This window comes from Juglans regia, chromosome 12 (assembly GCF_001411555.2).
Source record: "Juglans regia cultivar Chandler chromosome 12, Walnut 2.0, whole genome shotgun sequence".
In the NCBI taxonomy this organism is placed as follows: domain Eukaryota; kingdom Viridiplantae; phylum Streptophyta; class Magnoliopsida; order Fagales; family Juglandaceae; genus Juglans; species Juglans regia.
The window spans coordinates 1,533,645-1,543,585 of NC_049912.1; the positions used below are offsets into that span (position 1 = coordinate 1,533,645).

The following is a 9,941-nucleotide window of genomic DNA, read 5'->3' on the forward strand; positions in this document are numbered from 1 at the left end:
AACTTTATATACATACATACATATAGGCCGGATACTTGAATCTTGATACACAGCAGTAAGAAAACCAAGCTGGCATAAGTAATTGGGTGAAGGTGGGGAGAAATTCAATATCAAGAAGCTCTTCGGAATCAAAATGGCGAATGCTGTCGGAAAGGGGAAGATGGTGACTGTGCTGAGCATTGATGGTGGTGGCATCAGAGGGATAATTCCAGGAATTCTCCTCGCCTTTCTTGAGTCTAAGCTTCAGGTACTTCACCCGCCATAGCCAGCTCTTCTTCTTCTTCTTCTTCTTCTTCGATCTTTTCCTTTTCTTAATTACTATTTATTGTATGTTTAGGAATTGGATGGGACCAATGCAAGAATTGCAGACTATTTCGATATAATCGCAGGAACAAGCACAGGTGGATTGTTGACCACCATGCTTACAGCTCCCAACAAGGACAACCGTCCCTTGTATGCTGCTAAGGACATCGCCAACTTCTATTTAGAACACTGTCCCAAGATTTTTCCTCAGAGCAGGTAAATTCTAAAAATCAACCACAAAATGATAGATTACGATCATAAAAAGAAACTTACAATTTGATGCATCATGACCACGTACGGTCAAAGCAAGTTCTTTTATAAATTAGTTGTTTTTGTGGGAACAACAGACACAAAAGCTTTGTGAGCTCAGTGACGAGCTTGTTCGGTTCGGTGATGGGACCAAAGTACGACGGTAAGTATCTGAGGTCATTGATGGCCGAGCTACTTGGCAACCTTACTCTGAAACAGACCCTAACCAACGTCATCATACCGACCTTCGATATCAAGTTACTTCAGCCAGTCATCTTTTCAACCAACGATGTATGATGATCAGTCCTAATTAATTTCAATAAGTTCCTCAAATTATTTGAATTATTTGGGCCACAGAATTGAAGTCTCTAAATATTGTTATAAATTCATGTTTTGTCAGGCAAAACTGGATGATTTGAAGAACGCTAAGCTTTCAGATGCATGCATCAGCACTTCTGCAGCACCCACTTTTCTCCCAGCACACTACTTTGAGACAAAGAATACCGAGGGAAAGACTCGAAGTTTCAATCTCATTGATGGTGGGGTTTCTGCAAATAATCCTGTAAGTTGCTGATTTGATTGTTTCTAGAGCAGTTCTTCTACTTGCAAGTCAGTGTAAGAGATACACTGTCTATAAGTTGAGAAGCTCTCTTATCCATTGTAAACTAAATCCGCAGACGATGATGGCCATAAATCAGATTCGGAAAGAAATGATGATGCAAAAAACTGAGATAAAGGGCATAAAACCATTGGATGAGTGCAAGAGCATGCTAGTTCTATCGTTGGGCACGGGTGCAGCCAAGTACGAAGAGAAGTATAATGCAGCCAAAGCCTCCAAATGGGGTTTGATTAACTGGATGTATGACAATGGCGCCACTCCATTACTTGATATATATTTTGATGCAAGTTCTGATATGGTTGACTTCCATGTGTCCACCCTCTTCCAAGCTCACGAGAGTAAGAATAACTATCTTCGTATTCAGGTAAAGTACGTATTAAATGGGTTTGGTTACATTCGCATTCAGACAGCTTGTTTGGTGTATCAATATGATAAACTAACCAATTCTCCAAATAATCAATCGATTAATGCTCACTCACTTTCATCAATTGGAGACTCGAAGTCTTGAACTAATTTTCAATGAGTGAGGTCCAAAAGTATATAAACTTATGATGAATTTCATGTTTTCAATCAATATTAATATTGTGACATGTTTTGGACATATATACATGATGATTATAGGATGACAACTTGACTGGAGATGCATCATCCCTTGATCTTGCAACCTCAGAGAATATGCAGAGGCTGGTGGAGATTGGGAAGGAGCTATTGAGGAAGCCAATGTCAAGAGTGAATTTGGATACTGGAAGGTTTGAGGAAATCAAGGACAAGGATACCAATGAAGAAGCACTTGCCTACTTCGCCAAGCTGCTTGTGGAGGAGAAGAAACTCAGGCAAAACCAATGAAACTTTAATTTTGCAATATATATATATATATATATATATATTGACCAGGACCCAATAAATCAAATATCAACAGCTGAAAGCTAATCAATATAAAACAGGGACATCAAATCCCCTGTTCAATAATTTCCACTTCTAATATCTGTACCATTATTCCTCTTTTGACTTTAATTGCACATGGAGGAGGTTATGTTATTTACCTTGAGAGGGTAATGATAAAATGACTTCCATAATTGCTGAAGCTCTAAATCAGATATTAGTATACAAAAACTGCTTCTAAATTCTCGTGCAAGACAAACTTCCAAGAGGAAGAAGCTTTTATAACTTCAAGAGAATTCAGATCAAATAACCTATTGTCTCAACACTATGGCTACGAGTCACCTACCAGAGTCTTCTTGAAGTCTATGATACAATTCTGGAGCCCCTGAAATAGTAGAGATCATGACAGGAAAAGGCATCATTAAATTCTTATCTTTCTGCAGCTTATCTGAATTTACTAATCTTTTGGTAACATAATTAACACTGCTGGGACTATTTTGCAACACTGGGATGATGTGTGTGGTGGAGCCTCAAGATTAGAGTGAAGAGAATAATGGGATGCCAATGGTAAGTCAAAAGTTCAATGATGAGATTGTTTGCCAGTATCAGTAGAGGAAAAGAACAGTACATAAAGCCGGAGTGGCAATCATGCAAAAAAGTGCATTGAAGTTTTTTTTTTTTTATAAGTAAAAAAAATGCATTGAAGTTCACGTCCTTTTATTTATTTTTGCGTTTTCTGAATATTTGGGGTCTCGGTTTGCAAGGAGCTGCAGAAACTCTTACCTCTAAGAAGCCAATTTGTCTTTTGCAATTTGTGTGCTGGGGAACCTTGGCAGCTGACTGAATTTATCTTCACATCGCTCTGTCCGACTATTGAGTAAAGTTCTTCCCATTAAATGCTGCGTTGCAATATGAGACATCCAGCTGCTGCGAGTTCTTCATGAACCGATGTTCCAGTAACATGGCAGCTGACGGTCTCTGTGCAGGATTTCTTTGAAAGCAGCACCGAAGAAAATCCTTGCCCTCGGATGACAATGTTTCTGGTATGCTAGGGGTATCCCTCAAAATCTTGAACATGGCTGCAGCCTGGATCCATGAAAAATACAACATAACAAGAGTGGGAAGATCTGAAATGCAAGTGTACAATTAAAGAAACTGTAATAAAAATATACCATCCACTACACTAAATTCAGGGCAGCAGACAAATCTGCAGTTGAGTGGCAATGTCACCCAACTCTACAGATGTAGGTAGTAACATGCAATATAGAACTACTGGTACGTTGTCTCGTTACCCCACTTCAATTTCACAACTCTACAAGCAGACAACTAGACTTCAATGCCAACAGAAACAGCATAACCTAAGCTACACATGATTCTCCACCTCCATATGGAATCCACATGAGAAAGTCAACTCCTGAACTGATTGCTATAAAGATAGAAGCATGCAAAATAAACTGTCTTTTCTGCCAAAAAGAAAAAAAAATGCAGGAAAAAATCTGAAGAGCAAAAAATCCACCAAAACCTCCTTAGGCTTGTAAGAACACCTCTACCATCAGTCATTTTAAATACCACGTTTTCTCAGGTATATGATAGAGGTTCCAGACAAGACAATAAATACAAAACTCATTTCTCATACACCAGCAGTTTGTGAGACAGTTGCCTAGCACAACAGAAGGAAAACTGAAGGATGTATTTTATTTATATCTACATGCATCAAACGACGGTCCAAACAGGAACCTGAGACCAACAATTTTTAACACAGCAATCCAATCAATGGGAAAGGATAGACATTCTGCATATAAACTGATTTAACATGGTTGATTGATTATAACCATGCTCAGTTGTCAGTAAGTTCTCTGGATAGTCTTTACTGATAACAGTAATGCAAAGCAACAACCAAAGGTCATTTTTCTTTTGCCTGAAACTTACAATACAATGGCATATATGCAAGAGAAACAGCAACTTCTATTGCAACACTGTGAGTTGAAGTTTCATGATAAGTAAAGCAAATATAGGAACGTTAGGGGCCTACCCCTTCAAACTCACTCCAAGGAGGTTTTCCAGTGAGCATTTCAATAATCGTACAACCCAAACTCCAAATATCTACAGCAAGAGCCAGATCGGAGCTGGAATCTCTCTGCATCACACCTTGCATGAGCTGTAGAAAGACAATGATGTCATTATTGGAGGAATACGGTCAATGGAATTAATGTATCAGCAAGAAGATACCTCTGGAGCCATCCAGTATGGACTCCCCTTTAGAGAAAGATCAGCTGCTTGTCCAGTAAGCTGTGTAGACAGTGTCCCAAATTATGCACATGTTTACTTTTCTAAACCTCAGCTCATTACTATGGCAAGGTTAATTATCTACTGGCAATATCAACCATATCAACTAATTAGATATGGGCAATATCAACTAATAAAGGATCCACATGTTTAAAAGCAAGCACCTCGCGATCCACCCAAATGATTGAAGAATGGATCCACATCTTCCAAACTAAAATATTTAGAAGAACAATATTCAGACTAAGGATCATACAACTAGGATTCTGCTTTCAAATGACAGGAGCATGTTGTGGCACATTTGCATGAGCAAAAAAAACAAAACAATTTTCACAATAGTAGTCTACCAAAATTTTGCACAAACTCCTATGTGAACAATCTTAAATAGAGGTTGGGCAAACAAATATCATTTTAGCCTTTTCAAATTTCTTCAACAATTACTAAAAATTGTCTGCGTGGGGAAAAAGGAACAAGTAATGGTAGCCCAAAAAACATTTTCTCTACAAAGGTCAAGGAGATAAGGCACTATTATCTACCATATGGAAAAGGGAAACTGGCTATGATGAAAGAGTAACCATTGCACAAAAGAAAATATTAAAATGCAAATTTATAAATATAAAACAAGGGAAAAAAAAACAACTCACATGTTTAGCCATACCAAAATCAGCAAGCTTGACAACTCCAAAGGAATCAACAAGCAAATTAGCCCCTTTGATGTCCCTATGGGCACAAGGAAAAGAATATTACAATCGCACTTTATGAAAATTATCCCCGTGACTACTTGTCCCATGCTGAATAAATGCATAGAAATCTTTTTTTTTTTTTTTCCAAGTATAAATGCATAGAAATCTTGCATGCTTTAGCACCATTTTCTGATTTTGCAACACCAGGCACAAGCTGCGACTGTCTCAAAAAGTTAAATTAAACGTGTACCTATGAATTGTTTTTGTGCTATGCAAGTAAGCCAAACCATTGAGAATATGGCGAGTAAAATTGCGAACGACAGATTCTGTCATGGCTCCACAATGTTCACGAACATATTTGTTGATGGAACCAGGATGAACATACTCCAGATATATATAAAACCGGTCTTCAACCTGCACATGCATATCATTAATTCTGCACATCGATTCAAGGATAGTTCAGTTGACAATGTTGAGATGGATGTCTAATCATGCAACTGGGAGAACACTCACTATTTCACTGCCATAATACTGCACAATATTTAGATGCTTCAGTTGGCTGAGAACTTTGATTTCCTGAAGCCAATAATAGTAAAAGCAAGAAGAGACATAAGCCAATAGTAAAAGCAAGAAAGCCAAGTAAATAAACACAAAGATCATTTCTTCTACAAGTAATAAGAATTTTATTATAACAAGAGAAAACTGCAGGTACACTGACTGTGCACGAAGCTCTCACATGGAATAACAATAAACATAGAAAGAGAAATGATAAAATCAACAAAAAAAACATAGAAGTGGTGCCAAGCACATGAGACCACTCTAACAACGGCAGAAGAATCTCCACTCAATAGTAGACAATAATAGACAACTGCAGCCCATGATAATTTATTTTTTGAGAATTTTAAAGCTTAACATCTAAGAAGACTGCCATACATACTCCTGAAACATATCTACCGCAGCAGTACATGGATCACAACAAAAAAGCAACCACATTCTCGTATCTATAATGAATAAAATAAGTTAGAATTATGCCGACTAATCACAAAATCCAAGAAATGAAAGGTGTCTGTGACTCTATACCATATACTGCTACTTCTGACTCCTCAAAAGTGTATGTGGTACTCTTTAAGACAAAACATTTTGAAAGACAAAGCAACAACCCAAATAAAAAAATAGTACACTTACAGTATCCTTTATGTTGCATGAAACCTACAATAAGCTCTCATGCACACCTAAAAGTTAATACAGCCCTCACCCAAAAAAAGGGAGAGAGAGAGAGAGAGAGTAGTCCTCAGTGGAAGCATTGCAGGACTAAACTGATCATTGTATGCGAACCACAGGCAAAGGAAAGATTCATAATTGATAGAATACCCCTCAGCAGAGCAAGGGGCATGGAACCTATGTTATAATGCATGCTCATCTATAATATAGAACTAGGACAGAATCTTCATACTTCAAAGCAAAAAAGGCTTGTCCTACGCACAGTTCATAAGAGGTCATTTCAGTCAATGGAAGAACACCCCCCCACCCCAAAAAAAAAAAAAAAAAAAAAAAAAACACCACTAGGGTGTCAAACTCAAAAACTAGAAGCAACTTTTTCTTCTCCAAAGAAGGAACAACCATGACATGTACCAAAAAGAAAAGGATAATTGATAATACACCCGATTAATGTACAAATAAGGGCTACAAAATTCTTTGTGGCAAAAATTAACAACATTATTTTCAGACAACAGGTGAATTTCTCAATACCTAGAAGTACAAAAGTTCACCAAGCAAACACACAAAAAGAAGGTGGCATCCTGACATGATTAAAAAATTGATATTACGCAGAACCAAGGGATCCATACGCCATAAAACCTTCTTAGAGAAAAAGAAACGTGTAGAAGAAAAAAAAATGTAACAATTGAGAAAATCTAGAAAAGAAAAAATAAATCCTAGTGAAAATCAAATACCTATAATTTCAGTCATAGGGAAACTTCTCAAGGCCTGTAGAACAAACAGACACACATGCACACACCATTCCCAGTCAAATCATGGACTCTAACACGAAAGGAAACCTTTGTGGTCCCAAATTGTGGCCATGCAATAATTATCCTAAGCAACTTTATGTAACCTATGACCACGTTCACATATTTCAACCATTCATTGCGGGCATGACTGTCATGGCTTACCCATTGACTTGTTAGCTCTGTACAGGAGGACATGGATGGCCAGAGGTTCCCAAATAAGAAACAAAAAATGCAAGCTAAACCATTTTCTGGAAATATTACATCAGGTATAGCCTGAGAGGGATGATATTATGTCAGGTACCATAAGACTTCACTGATTACAATATATGCAGCTCTGTAGTGAACTAGTAGTGCAATAAATTCTGAAGGATAACCTGCTGCAATTGCTTGATACACTCTGCAGCTTTTGGGTCATCAGGAAGTAATTCAACTTCCTTCATTGCACATAAAGCTCCAGTTAGCCTGCAAGAAGAGAATTACTGTGGTCAGACTATACTGCAGAAAAAGAAACCAACATAAGAAGTATGCGGAGCATATATACCGATTGGTGGCAACATAAACACTTCCAAATGTACCGCGCCCAATAAGCTTTCCTTTTTTCCATGGACTTTTCATTGGCACAAACTCTGATTTAGCTATAGCCTGAGGAATGGGAGCTGAGGGTGAAGGCATGGCTGCACCAGGAGGAAGAGGTAATGGGTGGACATTTACAGGACAGTCAGTTTCAAAGCGTGCTATTGAGGTGTCGTGGGATAATTTTGAATGCAATGGCGATGCAGGTCCACTTGGGCTTTTCGGGTTTTGCAGGTGACTTCTTGCCGGACTGTGATGGGGAGATGTATTACAACTAAATGCAGAGTAATCAAAGAATGCAGGGGGAGGGAGCCCTGGTATCATTTCCGAGGTAGGCATCTCCGGAGCAGACCAGGCTTGATTCCCCGTAGGAACAATGTAATAGTAATACGGAAATGCATCAGCTGCACTCCGCCTTTGTGGGCTGAGTGCAGGACTTGAGAAAGGACTAGTTGGAGCACTCCTGATGGGAACATCGACCCTGAAGCCATTTGTTGAGCTTTTAGAGCCATTTAGGTCTTGAGACTCCCTCCTAGATGACTTCTTGTCAGCATGATCTGTAGTCTTTTTTGTGTATCTCGCATCTTGGCTGGCAAACACGCTGATAATAGAACATAGTTAATACTTAATAGAGGTAAAAGGTTAGTACAAATAAGGTAATACAAGTCAACGAGGCATCAGTCTATGCGTGATGAATCAAATTTCAGACGATGATCAAAATAAGAACTTTTCCCAATAGAGCAACTGCTAAGATGCGAAGGGCATACAGCATACATTGGCCACAACGAATCACGAGGAGGAGCCTTTAGTTTGAAGTTCGCCAATCAACAAAGTTGCACCAGGCAATAAAATTCAAGCTTGCTTTATTAGAGAGAGATACTGTATATACAAGTCTTAAAAGGTACTAGAATAATTTTACTTAGTATCCTACACATACATTTCTTTTAATTTTTTTTTTATTTTTACATAACAATTACGTAGAACAACTCAATTAATTTAGTAAGAATAATTTTTTTAAAAAAATATTAAATATGTAAAATGTGTGGCTTGGATAGTGTACTCAAAAAATTGAAATAAATATTAGAATGGTGCTAGGCTGCCACACAGTAATAGTAATGATAGTTAAGCGTGCCGTCTAGTACAAAATTAGTTTTTTTATTTTTTTGTTCTTTTTCTTTTCATATTTTTAACATATATTAATATTTTTAATAAATAAAAAAATACATCTTTTAATCATTAAGTTAAAAATAAATAAATACAAAATGAGAGACGGCATATTAACATTTTCCTAAAGATTAACCTCCAATTCATACAACAGCCATGAGAAATTAACATGTTCGCAAACCCAGACGAAACGGGAGCAAAAGAACTCCACCAAAAAGAACTAAAAACCATTCGTTGATTCATGCCTAACCAAGTAAATTATTGTGAATCAAATACGAAAATAATTAGCCAATTAAAATAGCCTGACACCCAAAAAACCAGTAAATATATATATATATATATATATGATATTAAACGAAGTTTATAAATATCGATTATACAAATCGAATCAAGATGAAATATTTACCTCTTAATTGGAGAGTTGGAGAACGCTCCCCCTCTATCTCGCTCCTCTACGCCTCGGCTCGGCCCAGTCGTCGGTGAAGGGAGCTGGAAGTCCACGTAGCTGGAACTCAACCTATCCTTGCGGCCAAAGATCCCTAATTCCGGCAGCGGAAGCGGCTGCGGCTTCGCCGAGGATGCGGACGCCGCCGTGGAAGAGAACCGCGGGGTCGAGAAATCGGCATCGTTGCTCGGAGATAGCACATGCTGCGCCAGAGGCTCGGGCGGGCCCGAGATGTCGTGTTGATCATTCAAATGACGGAGCTTCCGCTGTCGCGTGAGCTTCCTAACCGGACCGAAACTCCACCCGGTGGAGACGTCAACAATCCTCCCGCTAGGCGATTCACCACCCCGGGATTTGAGCGAGGACGACGAGGATCGAGAGCTGGAGGAGGATGAGAACGAAATGCTAGGCAACCAACGCATTGTTGCACCCAATCATGCTACGTACCTACACCAACATAAATGCTTGTATATTAATCAGTGACTTTCAAAGGATCAGTGGATGGATACGAAGGAACTATGTTGCTGGCAAGGTCGTTGGGCAAGAAGACAGGGAGAGTACCCTAGAAGGAGGAGGAGAAGGTCCATGGGAAGAACCGTGGATCTTCTTCTTCTTCGAGGGACATATGGACGCGGACGGTGTTGGAGGTCCTCGATTGCTTTCAGTTCTCTCTCCAACAACGTACTTCCACTCCAAACGGGAAAGAGGGGGGTCTCCATTTTGAGAGGTCA

At 38.7% G+C, this 9,941-nt stretch overlaps 2 protein-coding genes across 3 annotated transcripts; one reads left to right on the plus strand and one right to left on the minus strand.

Moving 5' to 3' along the window:
* On the plus strand, nucleotides 1–2,153 carry LOC109018969 (patatin-like protein 2). Its single transcript, XM_019001167.2, has 6 exons — nucleotides 1–247; nucleotides 338–519; nucleotides 651–843; nucleotides 953–1,114; nucleotides 1,230–1,535; nucleotides 1,793–2,153. The coding sequence occupies exons 1-6, from the start codon at nucleotides 134–136 to the stop codon at nucleotides 2,015–2,017; spliced, it is 1,182 nt and encodes a 393-aa protein (XP_018856712.1). The 5' UTR covers nucleotides 1–133; the 3' UTR covers nucleotides 2,018–2,153.
* Nucleotides 2,154–2,353: 200 nt separating this feature from the next.
* On the minus strand, nucleotides 2,354–9,941 carry LOC109018968 (mitogen-activated protein kinase kinase kinase 5-like). Of its 2 annotated transcripts, XM_035683676.1 has the most exons (12): nucleotides 9,772–9,941; nucleotides 9,172–9,657; nucleotides 7,570–8,202; nucleotides 7,403–7,490; nucleotides 7,191–7,301; nucleotides 5,533–5,595; nucleotides 5,270–5,433; nucleotides 4,981–5,056; nucleotides 4,283–4,342; nucleotides 4,086–4,211; nucleotides 2,837–3,139; nucleotides 2,354–2,438 (listed from the first exon to the last, which is right to left on the minus strand). In XM_035683676.1, the coding sequence occupies exons 2-11, from the start codon at nucleotides 9,630–9,632 to the stop codon at nucleotides 2,924–2,926; spliced, it is 1,998 nt and encodes a 665-aa protein (XP_035539569.1). In that variant the 5' UTR covers nucleotides 9,633–9,657; nucleotides 9,772–9,941; the 3' UTR covers nucleotides 2,354–2,438; nucleotides 2,837–2,923. The 2 variants fall into 2 exon arrangements, with proteins under 2 accessions (XP_035539569.1, XP_035539570.1); XM_035683677.1 differs by lacking the exon at nucleotides 4,283–4,342 and having other exon boundaries at nucleotides 9,172–9,941.

Bases quoted from the DNA above. Each gene is read 5' to 3' on its own strand.
- LOC109018969 (XM_019001167.2), top strand. From the start codon at position 134: ATGGCGAATGCTGTCGGAAAGGGGAAGATGGTGACTGTGCTGAGCATT. The intron at 520-650 runs GTAAATTCTAAA...TGGGAACAACAG, and splicing joins AAGATTTTTCCTCAGAGCAG to ACACAAAAGCTTTGTGAGCT. The intron at 1,536-1,792 runs GTAAAGTACGTA...TGATGATTATAG, and splicing joins ATAACTATCTTCGTATTCAG to GATGACAACTTGACTGGAGA.
- LOC109018968 (XM_035683676.1), bottom strand. From the start codon at position 9,632: ATGCGTTGGTTGCCTAGCATTTCGTTCTCATCCTCCTCCAGCTCTCGA. The intron at 7,491-7,569 runs GTATATATGCTC...CTCTTCTTGCAG, and splicing joins GTTTATGTTGCCACCAATCG to GCTAACTGGAGCTTTATGTG. The intron at 4,212-4,282 runs GTATCTTCTTGC...GTCTTTCTACAG, and splicing joins CATACTGGATGGCTCCAGAG to CTCATGCAAGGTGTGATGCA.